Source organism: Mesoplodon mirus (assembly GCF_964341445.2).
Source record: "Mesoplodon mirus genome assembly, chromosome: 16".
NCBI classification, from domain to species: domain Eukaryota; kingdom Metazoa; phylum Chordata; class Mammalia; order Artiodactyla; family Ziphiidae; genus Mesoplodon; species Mesoplodon mirus.
In genome coordinates, this window is record NC_138992.1 from 8,626,525 (window position 1) to 8,645,712 (window position 19,188).

The 19,188-nt window shown below is 44.9% G+C and overlaps 1 protein-coding gene across 2 annotated transcripts in view; it reads left to right on the top strand.

The window, feature by feature from the left end:
* Window positions 1-13,639, top strand: part of DNAAF11 (dynein axonemal assembly factor 11) — a 71,906-nt gene extending 58,267 nt beyond the window's left edge. The window contains exons 11-12 of one of the 2 annotated variants that reach the window (XM_082601096.1): window positions 7,026-7,111; window positions 13,283-13,639. In XM_082601096.1, coding sequence (XP_082457222.1) covers window positions 7,026-7,111; window positions 13,283-13,460 — 264 coding nt within the window. In that variant the 3' untranslated portion in view covers window positions 13,461-13,639. The remainder of the gene's footprint in view (window positions 1-7,025; window positions 7,112-13,282) is intronic. The other variant, XM_082601095.1, reaches the window with a different exon arrangement.
* Window positions 13,640-19,188: the final 5,549 nt, after the last annotated feature.

Consider the following 19,188-nt stretch of genomic DNA (forward strand, 5'->3'; position numbering starts at 1 on the left):
ATCCCTCTTCCCCAACTATTTGGTTCCCCTTTCCAGAACCGCTACCAGTTTTCTAGCAAAACAATCAATAAAATTCCATACCTGTGAAGGTTCAACAGTACTCACATAAAGTGCTAGAGGAAACAGAGGATGATTTAATCTTTTTGAAAATAAATTGTCAACATATATCAAGCTTAAAAAGTACTTTATGACTTAATAATTCTAATTTTTTACTTTCTCCTAATAAAATGGATATATGATACCAATTTATGTATACAGGTAGACACCATAGTATAATTATGAGACATTGTAAACCATCGAAATATCTAAAATCAGTCCATTAAATGACTGTGTGTACATTAGACAATTATTATCTCTCATCTATAGATCAAAGTATATCATTTTAGTGATGATGGAGGATGTTTCATCAGTGCAATGACCATGCTTTTCTGGTTCACCATAGCATCATAGCTCCTGGTCCAGTTCCTGGGATGTTATAGGCATCCCATAAATGTGGGTTGTATACATGAATTGCATCCAAAAAGGCTAGAAGCCGTGGGATCAGCTAAAATTGTTTTCAAAACTTGCCTGATCCTAAGAATCACCTGGAGAGAGTTTGTTCAAAACACTAGATTCCCAGGCCACTATCTGCATAGTCTAATTAGGTGGTGTGGAAATGTGTATTTTAACAAGCACCCCGCAGTTTGAGAACATGGAGTAAATCAATAAGTATCTAATGGAAGATCAAGAAACACTTAAGTATTGAAAATTATGTATACAGGAAATTTACGCAGGAATTTATAGGAGGAATTCAGGAAATGTACTGCATAGGTAGCAGAAGATCTGAGATGCCAAAGAAGGGAGAGTAAGACCACCTTGAAATTTGTAATATTATGGGCCACCACCACTCCCAGGACAGAGGGAGGAGGTGATGTTGGCAGAAACCACGCCCTAGGGTCCCCTGGAAGAAGCCAGACCTGCAGCAGGCACCTTGGGCAGCCACAGGGTAGACTCTGCCGCTGCTGGAGAAGTTGCTCCAGCAACGTGAATAGAGATCATGGGAGAAGCACCCGAAGTCTCTCTTTCTTGGTCCCCCTGCCTCCCGCCAGTGCTTCCCATTGGCCAAGCCCAGCTGGAAGCCAGATGACATGGGAAGCTGGATAACGAACGAAGCCTGCAGGATTCCATCTCCCTGTAACAAACAGAGCAGGGCCAGAAATGGATAGGACGACAAACAAGCTCAGAACCTGTATTGTGAGTTTGGACACCGTGGCACACCCTCATTAAACTACTGAAGAGGCCTGGACTGAAGAGGGTAAAAGCCAATTCATAAATCTTGAATCTATTTCAGCAGAATCCCCCTTTAATTTTCATGTTAACATTCATGTTCCTCCATGCTGGGGCAGCTGTGGATAATGGATTTTGCTTCATGCAAATGTCCCCTTTGACGAGGATGTATAGGTACTTGGTGATCTTGAATGCAGAGTCTAAAACCTACCTCATGAGAGTCAGTGGGCAGCTAGAGAAATATGCATATATCTGGAGTCTGTAGGTGAATGAAAGCCCCAAAGAACAGCTAAATTAGCCAACTGTTTACAAGTGTTCTTACAATCAGTTTGCTGGCCATTACACACATTTAGACAGTATCCTAACAGGATTGTATGTCATTAGTATTTTCAGAGTAGAGTTGGGGTGGGGGGGAACTTGACTATGATAGTTGAAAAAGAAATAAAATTATATTTTTATCTAGTGAGGAAAGAGACATTTTCAAAAGCCTTCACTCCACTGGACTTAGTATTTTTGTTAACATCACGCGCTTCGGCTAATGAAAATAGGAAGTGCGTTTAGCATGTTGCTCTTTCAGCTGAGATGAATACCTATGTCACTGAAAAAAAAATACTGCAAAAGTCCCCATCACCTCTTGTGCAAAGTCCAAACACCTTAAAGTCTCCCAAGATCTGACCTCTGCCTAGTTCTTCAGCCTTATTTCTAGCTATTATCCGCCTAATATTCGGTGCTCGTTTATGTGGTCATTTACCTTCCAGTCTTTGTTTATGCTTTTTTCTCTCTCTGGAATGTTCTTAATTCCTTATATAATCTTCATCTCATAATCTCCATCTTCTGGCAAATTCCCACTTATTCTTTAAAATTCACATCGAATATCACATCCTTAGTAAGTCTTCTTCAATCACTGCTCCCCACGCCGCCCAGTCTGACTCCCTCCCTTGGGCTTCCGTAGAGTCTGCGCATATTTCTATCAACTGCACCTTCTTAGTGTATTTTAATTGCTTTTGTGTCTTTATTTCTCATGAGATGATCAGGGATAATTTTTAAATCTATCATTCCATATCTATTGCTCAGTCCTATGCTTGGTGCATAATAGATACTCAGTAAATATTTCTTTGAGAAGCTTTAATGAAGGTAATTGTTGAAACTGTGATACAAAATGAAAATCCAAGAGAAAGAGAAATTTACTTCACATTCTCGTGAATACTATTATTTAAGAAGCCAGGGGAAATTCACAAGAAAAAGTTAAAAGGTCAATTGTTTACATTTTCTTTTGTAACACATATCTTCCATTATATTCCATTTTCTTTGTCCATTCACTTGTAACTTCCCACTAGCAAGTCTTCATCTGAAATGGAGGGATTGTTTACATATTCTTATGTAACTTCATGTAAATAACTATTAAGCTAAACCATGGAAAATCACGGTTTTCTAGGTCAAAAATAGTCAAGGGGCTTCCCTGCTGGTCCAGTGGTTAAGAATTCTCCTGCCCATGTAGGGGACACAGGTTTGAGCCCTGGTCTGGAAAGATCCTACATGCCGCAGAGCAACTAAGCTCGTGCGCCACAGTTACTGAGCCTGTGCTCTAGAGCCCGCAAGCCACAATTACTGAGCCCGCGAGCCACAGCTACTGAGCCCGTGCACCTAGAGCCCATGCTCCGCAACAAGAGGAGCCACCACAATGAGAAGCCCGCGCACCGCGATGAAGAGTAGCCCCGGCTCACCACAACTAGAGAAAGCCCGCGCACGGCAACAAAGACCCAACGCAGCCAAAAATAAAAAAATAAATAATAAAAATAAATTAATTATAAAAAAAATTTTTTTAACCTACAAAAAATAGTCAGATGTTGGTAATTTCTATGGTTAAACCTAAATATAAGGATTGGGAGGTAGGTCTCTCTCCCTCACGTCTGTTTACTGTATTTTTACACAGCTCACGTAGGTAGCCTGAATTTCTTGGCATTAGTAACTTTTATGGTTGGTAAAGCAGCCATGTACATGTTAAGGTAAATGTAGATGGTCTCAGTGTAGGCTGCTACCCCAGGGAGGTAAAGGGACTCCATCCCACGGTGCTATTTAAACCAAGGCTGGAAAACCAGCTGTCACGAAAGGCTTTGAAGGGTCATTTGCTTTCTGAACTAAAGGGGACTCAATTCCTACCTCCGTGTTCACTCCCAACTTTCAATTGCATGAATCTATGCGTTAAAATAACCTAATATTATTAAAATGTTAATTTGTACCTTTGTGCCTATCCCACAATTGAATTTTCAAGTAGTTGATTACATTTCCCTCTATGGATTCAGGAAACCATTTGCTCCACCTTGTCTAATTTATTAAACATATTTTGGCCCTTACACCTCTTCCATTAGTCATCCCTAAACACACTTCGTACAAATGAATAGGAAGTTAGATGTTAATGAGCATCGTTTTCTAGAGGAAGAGTAGCACTAGGCTGCAGGTATAGAGGGAAACCACATGTTACTATTTCAGTACCTTGGAATTCTGAACTTTGGCCCTCTACTTGGGAAAATTAGATCTCTTATCAGAAGAATTTTTCCTGCTATTCATATAAATATTGTTGTTAAGATGAATTTTGTTTTCAATATGAATGCTGGTGTTAATACTTTTCTTACTGCTGATTTCTTAATTCCCCCTAACTTTTAAACTTAAAAGAACATTTGAAACTAAATGAGCTGAAAATGTCTTTTAAAAATAAGCAACACATTGAGATTCTGGTACATAGCAAATTCCTGGTGAAGAAAAGTTCCAAATTTGCGATTCTATTTGCATTTCCATAAACACAGAGAATCTTTGTCTGAGCTTATTATGGGACAAATAACAGTGTTAGAGATGGGGTGTTGTAAGACTCTAATTATGCATGTGCCCCCATTCTGATTAGCGCATTTATAGCATGAAGCAATACAAAACGTGTGCTTTTGGCTCAAAAGCTTTTTTTTTATTAAAGTTGATGTGTTCATGAATTTTAAGTAACATTGGTCTCGTTTAATGTAATTAAAATATTAAAAAATAAAAAAGCTCTCAGATGCCACTGCTCCCCAGGAAGCAGACCCTGAGATGGAGATGCGCTTACAGAACATTTGCTGGGAAGCAGCCTGGGGATCCACACCTGGGGGAGGGGAGGAAGCAGGACTGGGAAAGGGGAGAGGCTGAGCTACGATGCTGGCCCGACAGAGGCCCCAGCCCCTGCCTGCCCAAGCTCTGTGGCTCACGTGGTCCTTTAGGTAAGTCGTCCTGAGTTGGGCTAAGGGAGCAGCCTACACCCCACATTGATCAGAGAGATTGAAACACAGGCTCTGGGTTCTCACGCTCAGTTCCAGGTCCCAGGCATGTCAAGGAAGGAGCAGAGAGTTCCAGAACTGAAAAGGCCACGTGGTCAAGGACCTCGGATAAATTAGGGGTAACTGGTATGGATGGATGACCTTCTCTCCCGAAGAAGAGTTGGGCAGCCCACGCATAGGTTTGGGGCTCACTCTGGTCATGTTTCCATCTCTCTGGCTTGGTCAGTAGAAAATAAAATTACTTAAAAATGAAATAAAATGAAAACTTTAGTGTCTCGGTTACAGTAACAGCATTGCGAGTGCTCTGGGGCCCCGTGTTGGACAGCCCGAAACGGTTCCATCATTGCAGAAAATTCTCCTGGACAGCACTGCTCCCCGACAGCCTGCCGCCATGCCTCTCAGAGGGAGGTCCTGCGGACCCCACTCACCCCCGAGACACCCCAGGAGGAAGGTGCCAGCTTTCATTACCCCAACACCTACAACCGCCCTCTGCTCCCTCAACTGCAAGGCATCTCTGTTTAGTCTCCTCAACTCTGTCTTTCCTTGCCCTCATATTGGACATTAATGTGGCTTAATAAACCAGAACGGGCATCGATAGAAACTGAAAAGCATTTCCATTTCTTTATGGATAGGCCAGGAACATGGGGGAAATATTTGTATCCATCACACTAGTTCAATTAGAGAAAAGAAAACAAAAACCAACAACAGTTAAGTTTTCACTTTAAATAGCGTAAACATTCCGACCCTGGCACATGAACATCCAAAAATGTAACATCATGGGCCAGCAAGAAATGAACGGAAAACAGTAAAATGGGCATGAAATAGACTTTAAAACATAGCAAATACATCATTTTGGAATTAGCTGCCTCCAAAGCAAACCTCGTTTGATGATGATAAAAACATGCTTCACTGAGCGATCCTTTCCGTGAGTCACCTCCTCTAATTATCCAGTGAACACTGCATTGGTGGCTTCCACTGCTCGCTCTTCCATGGTTTCCTTCTACATGTTTTTGTTATGCAGAATATACCTTTTAAAAAATGTTTCTGAACAAACTCTTCCAGCCTTGAAACTTCCTGTGTTTGGTACATGCGGCATTTGTTGTTTTTTTCTGTTCTGGAGTCTCAGCAAAAGTCTGGCCATCACACAAACCATTGGTGATGCTTAAAGGTATTTTCCCTAGTCGGGTGTTCAATACATGATTGAAAGGCTGGTGTTTAAGCAGATCTTTCCTTGCTGCATTGCACATAGGCCCTCCCATGAGGTCTGTGGGGAGGGACTGAACTAAATCACACATACACGCACAGATTGAATTTTTATAAAATATGATGGAAAAATATACAACTGCACTATCTAAAAAAACGGATGCTTGTACCACCACATAGGAGACGGATTGCCATCAAGGGCGATAAGAACACTCACCTCCCCAGATTTGATGCTATAGTCCCCCGGACAAGGATGCCTTGCTTCATTTGCTCAGTCACCGTCCATGTATTGAAGCATACATGTGATAAACAATGGGCTAGGCTTTCTGGGGTTCTGGCCAATGGCCTCACTACTCTTGCGCTTTGAGGCCATTTTGTAAACTAAGGGTTACCTGAACCCGAGCACAGTTGATCCAATAACCAAGGCAGCTACTAAGTGACTAAGGATCTGGTGGGATACACTGGACAAAGGGATGATTCACATCACATTCTGGGCAGGGTGGAGCAGGATGGTGCAAGATTTCATCATGCTGCTCAGAACGGCCCACAGTTTTAAACATATGAATTGTTTAGTTCTGGAATTTCCATTTAATATTTTCAGACTGTTGACCATGGGTAACTGAAACTGAGGAAAGAGAAGGCTTAAAGTGCTTCCTTTAATTGAAAAGGTGAAAGTTCCTGACTTAATAAGGAAAGAAAAACAATCATATGCTGAGGTTACTAAGATCTGCAGCATGAACATTTCTTCTACCCGTGAAATTGTGAGGAAGGAAAAAGAAATTCATGCTGGTTTTGCTGCCGTACCTCAAATTGCAAAACTTATGGCCACAGTGAGTGATAGGTGCTTAGTTAAGATGGAAAAGGTATCAAATCTGAATAATTTTGTAACATGTATTAAAGTATATTGCTATAATTGTTCTGTTTTATTACTAGTTATTGTTTTTAGTATTTTACTGTGCCTAATTTATAAATTAAACTTCATCACAGGGATGTATGTAAAGGAAAAAACATACTATATACAGGGTTTGGTACTATGTGGTTTCAGGCATGCACTGGGGGTCTTAGAACGCATCCTCATGGATACAGGGGGACTATTGGAGCTTTCTCATGCCCCATATAGGGACTTAAAGTCAGACTCTTTCATGGAATATGTAGTGGAAATTAAAATGTTTTAACATTTAAAAAATATATAGTGTATATTTTGAAGATGTATCAGAGAGAATGTATCACTAACTATGTACTGTGTTTTTGTTTTAGGTGGGCGAAATAATCACAGGTTGTCAAGGAACATCAAAGCCAGTGAAAAGCACGCCGGCCAGCAGCAGGGAGCAGACAAACAAAAGGTGCCCTCCCCTCAGCCCGCCTTAACTTTGTTTAGAGTTCTCTTCATTGTCATTTGGTGGCTAGAATGCACCTTCCAAATAGGTACAGTGACTGAAAGTTTAAAAAGGATTCATACCATGAACATTAATGTTTATTCCCCAAACTTAGACTCTTGATTTGTAGGGCTCAGAAACAGATCTGTGTATATTTAGGTTCCAACTTCCGGTGACACTAATAAAAGTGGCAATATCCACACCAACGACAGCCACATTTACCGGGCACTTGCTTTGTATCGGGCACCATTCCGTGTGATTTACCCATAGTAATGCATTTAATCCTCACAATTTTTACCCTCAGTTTACAGACGAGGAAAATGAGGGAGGGAGGAGTTTGGAATGCCCGGAGGTCATGTAGCTGTGACCTGTTGGGACAACTCTGCTGAGCCCTGCTCATAACACTGCTCACACCACCTCCCTTTTATGACCCATGTATCATGTCATAGATTCCAAAACTCTCAGGGCTGCAAGGACCAAGAGGCCCCGTGCCCTCTTGTCAATCATAGGTCACCTTCCAGGCTTGTCTTAATCTTCCTTCTCAAAAGGATCCTCACCCTCTCAAGAGAATATTCATGACATTCTCAATATTCCCCCAGTGTCCGAAAGCTTCTCTTTGATTCCTAACTGAAGGTTCTAGCTCTGCCCCCAGAGACACCCCAGAACAAAGCCCACCTCCCACAAGCAGTGACAATCCTTAGAGTACTGCAGACAAAGCTCTCATTATTTCTCAGTTCTTCCTTAGAATGAGCATCCCAGCTCTTTCACCCTTCCTTCTCCTTGCCATGATTTCCACACTCGTACCATCCAGATGGCAAAATCTATTTTGGACCAAGGCAAACTATCTTTGAGATACAAATGTATATGCTAGAATTATCACTATAAAAATACCTGAACAAGAGCTATATTTATGTCTTGCATAATACAAGCCGTCAGGCATTCGTATATATTCAAAGACAACTGTCAAATTTTGTAGAGATTTTCAAACACGGGGTTTGTTTAAACAACAGGTATGGAGTTGAATTCCTTCTGAAAAGCGGGTTGCTGTTTTTAACCTTGGGAAGCCACTCTCATGTTTCCCAGCTCAGTGATTTCCATTTCAGATACATGTGTAATTTACAGAGAATCAAGGGTATTAGGACTACTATGAATCTTCACAGTCATAATTAACCCCCAGGGGCATCAACACATGTAAAGAGTTTGAATCTAATTTATGAGGAATCACAGGGATTGGAAACCAAGTCATTGCCAAAGTTTGGAGCTGGTTTTCAAGACTCCAGGAAAACCGTCATTACACTTGATGATTGGAGATATCCTAGTGCAATTCGTCATAATAGGACCTCCTGCAGTATTTTCACAAAGCCTTTCTTTTTCATTTTCATTACTGAGAAAGGATCACCTCACGACCATTCATAATCCATCGATGGGAAGGCTGTTTGTGGTGCTCCTTAATCATTGACAAACTTCCTTACACACATTATCTCAGCTTCTGGCTGGGCAACCCATTAACCAAGCGGCCTCCTATACATGCTGCACATGGGAACGAGGTCAGGCAGGTTGTTGGCTTGGGGGAAAGGACTACAGAGGCAGCGGTAACTGGGGGCAGGGAGGTCGGAACAGGCCCCTCAACCCTCTCATAGCCTGAGTGGTCCTTTCCTCATGCTGTGGAGACAGAGTGAATAGAGGGAGAAGGTAAAGGGAAGGAGAGTTATGTTCATTGGGACCAGATGGGGTCCTGTTTGGGGGGAAGGTAACTGACCCAGTGAACTCTTGTGGTCCTGTGACACTGTACGATGAAGGGAAACACACAACTTCCTCAAAAATGGACTTATTGAGTACTGAGTGCCTACCCTGTGCTATATGATGCTATGCGTTATCTTTACTTTTCAAAATAACTGCAGTATAAATCCTCGTGTCCTAATGTACTGAGGTTCAAAGAGATTGAGCAATTTGTCCAAGATCGCAAAGTTGTTGAGTGGTGGAACTGGGACTATAAAACGTAACCCATTCTTGGGCTTGCCTTCTTACTCCCCTCATGGTGTCTTTTTTAAAAATTAGACTTTCTTCTTTAGAGCAGTCTTATTAGGTTCACAGCAAAATCAAGTGGAAGGCACAGAGATTTCCCATATACTCCCTGCCCCAGCTCAGGCGCAGCCTCCCTCGTTATCCACATCCCCCATCAGAGCGCAACATTTGTTACAACCGGTGAACCTGCATCCATGCATCATTAGCACCCAAATCCATAATCTGCATTAGGGCTCAGTCTTGGTGGTGTGCATTCTATGGGTTTGGACGAATGTATAATGACATGTATCCACTACTATAGTGTCACATAGAGTAGTTTCACTGCCCTGCAAATCCTCTGTGCTCCACCTATGCATCCCGCTCTCCCCACTCGCAGCCCCTGGCAACTATTAGTCTTTTTACTGTCCCCATAATCTTGTCTTTTCCAAAGTGTTATGTAATTGGAATTATGCAGTACGTAGCCTTTTCAGATTGGCTTCTCTTCCTTAGTAATATGCGTTTAAGGTTCCTCCATGTCTTTTCATGGCTTGCTAGCTCATTTCTTTTTAATGCTGAATAATATTCCATTGTCTGGATGGACCACAGTTTAATTTATCCATTCACCGACTGAAGGGCATCTTAGCTGCTCCAGTTGTTTGGCAATTATGAATAATGCTGCTATAAACATCCTGTGCAGGTTTTTATGTGGACATAACGTTTCAACTCCTTTGGGTAGATGCCAAGAAGCACAATTGCTGGATCATATGGTAAGAGTATGTTTAGTTATGTGAGAAACTGCTGAACTGTCCTCTAAAGTGGTGGTACCATTCTGCATCCCCACCAGCAGTGTATGAGCGTTCCTGTTGCTCCACATCCTCACCAGCATTTGGTGCTGTCAGTGTTCGGATTTGGACCATTCTAAATAGGTGTGCGGTGGTATCTCATTGTTGTTTTAACTCCCATTTCCCTGATGATATATGGCAAAGAATGGTGGCTTTCTTTCTTCCCAAACCTGTATCTTTTCTTTTTCGCGCATGACTGCATAGGGAAAAAATCCAGTACAGTGTTGAAAAGAGGGTGATAGCAGGCATCTTTGTCTTATTGCCAATTCCAGACCGAAAGTTTTCAGCATTTTACTCTCAAGTCTGGAACATTTTATTTAAACATAAGCGTAGTGGTTTTATAATTCATGCTTTCCTAGTCACTGTCTGAAGTTTTTCTGTCTCTATTTCTGTTCTTGTTGCTTCTGCTGATTGTTATGCAGAGTGCCCGTTTACTTGAGTGCTTGTTTACTTTTTCCTGTGATCTGCTGCCTTGTTGGGGGCTTCTCAGAGGTCCAGGAGGTGTTCTGCCAGGGAGCATTGATGTGTGCTTTGGGGCAGACCCTAAAGACACTGCTAGTTTAGAACCACTTCAGTCTAAGTTCAAGATTGAGGGTTTGTTTGTTTTTTTAGCTGCTATAAACCCATGGAAGTGCCAGCCTGTGGTGACAACTCAGCCCTCTTCTGTCCCACGGGGGCACCTCCCCTCACAGCCCCCTGGGGAGACGGGTAGAGGGGGTTTACCTCTCATTCACTCGTACAGGAGGGGGAAGCCCTTTGGGACTGCACCCTTACTGGGGAGAGGGCATCCTGTTAGACTGCCCTCCTGGCATGCTCAGGGCCTGGCCCTCTGTCCCCAGGCTCTGTACATCCAGCAAGACCAAAGCCTGACTTTAGGGGCTCACTGGATGCCCTCAGGGCAAAGGTGGTCTCAGGCCTCCATTCCCCTTTCTGGGTTCCTCCTTTCACTGAATTCTGACCTCGTGGATCCTAATCATCTTACCACATCTTTCACGATCTCAGTAAAGTTTTTCGTGGGCAGTGGGAGTCTTCGGTCCAAATAAGCTAGCCCAACAGATTATCATTTCTTTATGTTCTTTAATAGAAGGAGTCAATCGTTGATGTATTTTACGCCTACTGCCTACTGATTTTAGACATTTTCTTTTTTCTTGCTTTCTTCCATGGTAATAAATTTATTCATTCCATCTTCCAGCTATTCTTAGTAGGTGCCAGAGGTTCTGGTCTGACAGCCAGGTGGCGGGTAAAACCAGCAATGGGCATCTGTCACTTTAGGCCTGTGACATAGGGACAGGAAGCAGCCAGGGAGAAAAGCCCCCCTCTCCTCTTTATTTTGGGGATGAGTGTGGTCCTCAGGTGCCTCAGGCCCAGAGATTCATGAGTCATTAAAGCCCTGCATGCAAACTATTCCTCACAACATCTGAAGCAGGGGCTCTGCAGATAACTATATACATACTAGCTAAGCTCATAGTTTATTACTGAGATCCAGAAATTATGGCCCATGAGATATGCTTACAGTGGAGATGGGCTGCTTTTCCTCAAAGTCAAGGACAGCATAATTATAATAGATGAATTTAGCTATTTACTTAATTAAGCCATAGATATCATAGTCTTTTAATAAGAACAGACTAATTAAAAAGTACGCTATAGTTAATAGTGACTGTAATGCGAGTCTTTGAAAACTGTAACTTCTTAACACTGTTTATAGTGTACAATCTGGGACTTCAGAAAATGCCCTTTTATCATCTTTGTATACTTTGGAGGTTTTATTTTTTGGTTTTTTTTTTTTTTTTTTTTTTCTGTACGCGGGCCTCTCACTGTTGTGGCCTCTCCCGTTGAGGAGCACAGGCTCCGGACGCGCAGGCTCAGTGGCCATGGCTCACGGGCCCAGCCGCTCTGCGGCACGTGGGATCTTCCCGGACCAGGGCACGAACCTGTGTCCCCTGCATCGGCAGGCGGACTCTCAACCACTGCACCACCAGGGAAGCTCTATACTTTGTATTTTTCTTCAGCAGGTCCAGGAGTATTAGTCAAAATACTAAGGAATCAAAAAGTCAAATCTTTCAAGGGCTGCGCAGACTACAGGAGTGAGGGGGAGGGCTGTAAGAACAGCAGCGTTTACACTTTCCAAAGAAAATCGGACCCCCTTCCCCCACCAGATTGTGTCTGCTGCACGAGTTTGGTCTGAGGACATGGGTTTGAAGCTCCTGGATTAGACTGACTGTGATATTCCTTAGGTCAGAGATAATTTCTTATTTAATTTCGTTAATCCACAATAATAACTTTTTTTTCATTTATTCAACAACTATTTATTTGGTAAAGCTATACGCCAAAGATACAAGATGAAAAAGACAACACCTTTGCTTCAAAGATGTCAGTCATAGGGAGAACAGGTCGGTAATGAGACAATTACATGACGGTATGATAACTTTTCTATTGAGCACAGCACTGCACTCCTAGATGTTACCAGGAACCTTGTCTGTTTGCACAGACCATGCTATTTCTGGTGTCTAGCACAGCAACTAGAATACAGCAGGCGTTTAAGGTATATCTGTTGAATAACTGGATGAATGAATGGTGTGGTGATTCCAAAATAATTTCTAAATCATCAATATCCCTGGGGGAACTTTATATAAATGCAGATTACTGGGTCCAACTCCAGGCCTATGGAATGGAAATTGCCAGAAAAGCAGCCCTGTGACTGTATCATCTAGAGTTTTCTCTATGACGGTGATAAGGGGACTCAGTGGCCAGCGGAGCTGCTTCCTGGGTCCGTTTCGCTCCAGCTATCGCTGGAAGGACAGAGTGCCAGCGGAGGAGTGGGCTCTTGTGGGAGGGGAAACTGTGGGCTAAGCTTGGTGTGCACCTGAACTTGTAGTGCAGGCTGGGTGGTCTGAAGCAGCAGGGTACAGGAGCCTGATTAGCTCCATTCAGGAGTGAGAACTGCCTGGTGTGATTCTATTATTGATCTTGGCTCTGGGGCATGGCCTGCTGTATCATTTCAATTATCAAAAAAATCTTAGGTAAGCAGAGTCTCCCAGCCGCCCTCTCCTCCACCTGCCTGCACGTCAGCACGGTCCTGCGGCGCTCTTTAGCACTTTATTTCTCCAAGGGTCGACTCTTGCTTCTCCTAGGCTCTAAGCTACTTGAAACCAGGGATGGGGTCCTATTTTTGCATCCATGCTCCAGGGATAGTACTTGCCGATATTTGCTGAACAAATGAATGAATGAGTTAAATCTATTTGAAATTTACTTAAAAATGATATCTCAATTTCCTTTGCCCTTTTTGTTGTAGCAGCCAGCAAATGGAGAGACTAGAAGTAGATCCCAGCAAGCGTGCCTTCCCTGATGTGGCTAACATAGTTCAAGAGAAAAAACACACGCCCAGAAGAGTTCAAGCTGAACCCAAAATTATACCAAGCGAGGAAGATCCAGACTTTGAAGATAATCCCGAAGTGCCTCCGCTGATTTGAAAACTTCAAGCTGCACTGACTGTGACCCACCAGACCCAGATTTGCTCAGTGCAGAGTGCGTGTATGTTGTTTCTGGGGTAAACACAGTTATTTTCAATATTACTCCTCCAATGTTTTAGGTCCTACTTTGTACATTAATATTCTCAAACCGGTTTACAATTAAAATGTGTACCTTCAAAATGTTATAACATCATTTGTCTACAGTAAAGTGTTGGCTAGGGAAAATGTTCAGTAAATCATAGAACTATTATAGAGACATGCTGATTATAAATCTCAGAATTGCCTGTTTGTGCAGAGAGATGAAGTCGTGGATTAAAGCACTGATTATTAAACATGTGCTTCGGCAAACGGGTCAAGCTCAGAAGTTAAAATCGTAATTTCAGATCAAGTTGGAATGCTTTCAGGTGATTTTAAGTAGTGTTTCTGTTTTCTTCTCATGACGTGTCTGCTTTCTCTGATGGCGAGGTATAATGGCAAGAAGATGAGGTTGGAAATGAGACACCTTGAAGTCGGATTCCCTTTCAGTCGCCTTGGATGAAACTTCAGCAAGTGCATGAACTTCCCCGCGCCTTAGTGGCTCCATCTGTGACTGGGGAGGAAGGAAGAATACTTGCCGTGTATATAGGTTTGTCTCCAGATGAACCGTCTAAAGTGCCCGACACTGTACCTTGTGCATTTCCGCTCCCCCCCTCCCCCCGGAGCCTCCTTTCCCTGCTTCCTCCGCTACTCCTCTCCCTCCTCCTCTTTCTTCACCTTCCTCCTCATCCTACTCCCCCTCCCCTACTTCCTTCTTCACGGTTTAAATACTTGCACCTCGTCTTTATCTAGAACATTATGAACTCAATATTCCACATACAATATAGGAAAACTATCTTCACTCTGATCATGATTGACTAGCACTTAAATCAGGCTCTGATCAGCAAATACTTTACTCAGCATCTCCTGAGCCCTGGGACCTGCTCTGTTCATCAAGGGGTCGGTGGTGACAAAGCAGCGACATATACGTACACGGACCCCGTCAGGCAGTGGTAAAAGCTTGCAGTCAGAAGGCGGTTCTGCTTGTTCTCCAACGGAAATGCTCTTGCCTCTGGAACCAATACCTCTAAAGCAGCAGGGCCGAAAGTTGCAGGAACAGGAATAAAAAACTGGCCAGTTCATCATTATGGGTGTTAGTGACAGGACCCTCTCCCCCCATTTCAATCCCTTGATCCCAGATCCATGCTTCTTGGCTCTGGAAGAAATAGCACCACATATTAGCTAGGGATTCAGAGCCTATACTTTATCCTTGGGAACATGATCTCACCCGTGCGAAGTATTATCACCCAGCTGGCCCTGTAGCTGCGTCTTCGAAAGGCCACTTCATTGTTCTACCAGGTCAGCTGCTCCAGGGTGATGATGAACATGGTAAATCCAGCGAATTCCATAGATATAACTCCACGGGCATACTTCATTTGCTGTGAAAATGAGTTCCCTGGTCAGAGGCGGTTCTCCATGAAGTACTGTGGCAGTGAATATTGCACCCACTGCGTAAACCCACAGATGGTGGCTTTGGCAGAAGCACTGTAGGGAAGGAAGGCAGATTCATATTCAGAACAAGTGTCTATTCCAGTGAGAAAAAGGCACCGCTCCTTCCATGACGGATGGAAGTGTTCCAGTGTAATCGACTTTCCAGCAGGTGATGGATGGTCCCCTGGGGTATAGTGCCATATAAGGAGCTCACTGTTGGTTTCTGCTATTGTCAAATTGGTCATTGTGGATGTCTGCAAATTATTGGACACTCCTCCCATCGAGAGGCGGGGCCTCTGCCCTCGCATCTTGAATATGAACCAACCTTAGTGACTTGCTTGCAACCTACAGCATAATGATAAAATGATGCTATGTGTTGTCAAGGCTAAATCAGAAAAGGCCATATTACAACCATCTGATTCTCTTGGGACACTCTCTGGGGGAATCCAGCTGCCATGTAAAAAGTCCAGCTCCCCTGGGGCTGCCATGCTGGAGATGCTGCAGGAGGTGTTCCCGTCCACTGCCCCAGAAGCACTCTCAGCTGATGGCATTACCTGCCAGACATATGAGTGCGCCATCTTTGATGTCCAGTCCTGGCCACCATCTGGCTACAACTGCATGAGAAACGCCAAAGTGAGAACCATCCTGCTGAGCCTTCCCAAACTCTGACACACAACATTGTGAGCAAAATAAAATGGTTGTCATAATCCACTAAACTTAGGGAGAATTTGTTCTGCAGCAATGGCAACCAGAGGAGGATTGGTATGTGGAAGTGGGGTGTTACCATAACTAAAACCAAAGACGCACGGTCGTTGCCTGGGACCAGGCAGCGGTCAGAAGCTAGAAGGTCCTTGAGGAGGTTTGTGACAGTTGGCTACTCTAGGAAGCAGACACCAAGGAGTGTGAGAGGTTTATTGGGGGTAGTGGCTTGGAAGGATGGAGAGAGGGGGCAGGAGTAGGAAAGGCTTTAGACTTTAGATTTTAGATAGTCTTGACATCTGAAAAATGAGGAAGGAGGATTGGTTAAAAGGATCCTCAGACTGCAGTGCAGCTGTGAGAGTGTCTAGGCCAGCCCAGAGAGGCACACAAAACGGTCCACGGAAGACGGGCATGTTGGACAGAAATGGCCACGCCCGGCTGCTCCTGCCACATTTAGTTATTGGCCGGAAGCTGCCGGGGAGAGTGAGGTGACCACAGCTGGAGAGTTGGAGCGGATCCCGAAGGCACTTACAGCTGGAGGCTCCCAGCTGTTTGCATGCCACGTGGCTGGCTCTCTCTCTGGAAGGGTGCTGAGCAGCGCCCCTCTGTGGCCGATTACAGAAACTCACCTGGAGGTGGCTGCCGGTGAGGGCTGATGGGAAACAGGAAAACGCTCTCCGATGCTGGAGGAAAGGAGACCCTCCTTAAGTAGAGGAAGAAACTTTAGTAAAACTGTTGCCTGGGGTAACGCGGGAAAATGTACCTGATGACTTAATGGATCTAGTGAAAGACATTTACAAGTAGAATGCCAAAAGTATCAACTAGTGCCTTTTAGCTGCAAGTCAAAAGGCACAAATAGTCCATTTTCAAACAAAATTCAGAGGAAATATAAAGGATCTCAGTAGGCAACGTTCAAAAATAATGAAGCCTCTCGTAAAAACCGAAGTGGCGTAAAGCGAAGCAGCAATGACCTTGGGACACAGCTTGCTAACGGTTGCACGGAGTACGTTGAGATAAAGCACAGAGGCTCACAGACACCTTCACAGCTCTGGCAGCCTGATGCAGAGACGCTGAGTGTGGTTCCCAGGAAAGGCGGCGGGGCTACTCTCACTGCTGCTCGGGGCGCTGACTGCCTCCCCAGCAGCTCCTGCGAGACAAACGCTGAAAGCAATGGTGCTGTTTGCTTTTCTTTCGTAAAAGCAAAAATGCTCCGGATTTCTTTCGTTTAGAGAGAACAGGTACTAATGTAGGTCTTTCATAAAGTGAAGTGGCGTAAAGCGAACTTTCGAAAAGTGGGGGACGCCTGTGTACTAGCCGACTTGGCTAAGCCTCTGAATTCACTCTCACATTTTACAGTGTTAACAGCTGAGACCCCCAAAGGTCAAGTGACTAGCCCTAAAATAGCGTAAGAAGCTGTTAGAACGGGATTCTCTTTGTCATTTTTGACTGAGTTTCCAAAATGAAAGATTTTATCTACCAAAGTGAACGAAACAACTCACATGCCAATATTTTCAAAGGAAATGGTCACAAACCTACTTTCTTGGACCTCAAAACTACCCCTTCCCTTTGGGAATATGAGAAGGGGTCCGAGGGTAGAGGGGACTTTGTGGAGGGTGATATCTTTGGGGATAACTAGCTATAAGATCCTTGGGCGGGAGTGATGTGATGTTCTCACTTCAGTCCTGCTGAGCGTGGCTTCCAAGGGACTTTGGGGATGAACACATGTCTTTAGAGAGCGCTGTTACCTTTCCCGTCCATTTTGGGGTTCATACTTTGTAGCCCAAGCTTAGTGAGAAGTTCATCAAGGAGTCTCACTGGGGAACTTTGAAGAGTGTTTCCTGAAGTTAGGGACACACAGGCTGGTACCTGACTCATGCCTGAGGAACCTGAGGCTGAGGGCCGGGCTGTACGAGCCCTTCCTAAGGACCAGAGGTGGGAAATGACAGCAGCCTGGGCCGCTGTCCATCTGGGCTTCCTGGAGGGGTGAGAAGCTCCATGGCAGAGGCTGGGGGCGTGCTGCTTCATGCTGGGGGCTGAGGAGGGAGAGAGTCTCAGAGGCCAGAGCTGGGGGATGTAGGAGATGGATGAACGGGAGACCTCTTAGGAGTCCATGAAAGGGCCTCCAGAGGGAGAAAAGTCAGCTTCCACCCTCCTCCAGGCTGACAGAGCAGGAAGCCTGACCAAGCCGCATAAGGACTATGTTATCTGCATCTGTCAAGGTCTTAGCAGTTCCTAGCTTGGGGCTTGAGTGGTAGAAGGGAGAAAGTCGTCACCAGGACCCAGAGAGGGTAGTAGTGGGCCACTGACAAGAGCCGGGACCTTCTTCCAGGGATGCAGCCCACAGGGAAGGAGCAGGGGAATAAACATCTTGACCTTACTCTCCTGCTTCCCCCCATCCTTGGCTACAGCTTTCCACCAGCCAAGCCCAGCTGGAGGCTGGGGCCAAGGGAGCCTACTGGTCAGGTCCCAGGGGTCAAGCTCCAGGGCACACAGCAGGATGGAAGGAGGCACACTCCCCTTTGCCTGTCTTCCCTCACGCTCCTCTAACCCCCACCCCTCCCGGATGGAGCTACGTCTCGGATCCAGTCGGGGGGCAGGACGAGAGAACAGCCATATTGTCAGCTACTGGTTTCCAGCCCAAGCAGCCTGAGACGGGGAAGGGGAGGGGGAGGAGAAGACGTAATGCCAGGGTTTGGACTGTGATAGGGGACAACATTACTGAACGGAGACGGAGCATATGATTCAAATGGCTGAAGGGCCATCTATTACCGAAGAATACAAGACAATACCATTGGGTCTGCTTAAATCTTCATCCAGGGCCAGGGAAGGACCACCCACACTGAAGAAAGGGGAAACTATACCATGTTTTGATCAGAGCTGCAAGGTGAGCATTCAACATTAAGTTTATACTAATAATGCGTGATCCCAGAATCCGGAGCCCGGGCTGCTTTGTCCAAATTCTCCCTGCGTCAGCCTCCTCTCCCTGCGCCTCTGCTCGTCTCTTACTCTGAGAAGGCTCACTGCCTAAGTCCCCACATCAGCTCCAGCAGGGACAGGAGTGGCCTTTCCTCCCCCTCTCAGTCCCCAGCAGAAAGGACATCGCACAGGGTGTGATGTCATCCTCTGTCCCCAGTACCCAAACACGCCAGCCCCTGCGGTTTTTTTCTCCTGCTTTTGTTGCCGGGGTTTTTCTTTTTTCTTTTTTTCTTTTTTTTTTTTTTTGCGGTACGCGGGCCCCTCACTGCTGTGGCCTCTCCCATTGCGGAGCACAGGCTCCAGACGCGCAGGCTCAGCGGCCATGGCGCACGGGCCCAGCCGCTCCGCAGCATGTGGGATCTTCCTGGACCGGAGCACGAACCCGTGTCCCCTGCATTGGCAGGCGGACTCTCAACCACTGCGCCACCAGGGAAGCCCCGGGGTTTTTCTTGAGCAGCATGAACTGGCCCTTCTCTATCACTGGCCGTGATGTCCCACCGTCCCCAGCACAGCTATTCGTGTCTCTGCATCCTGCTCCCAGCCATCA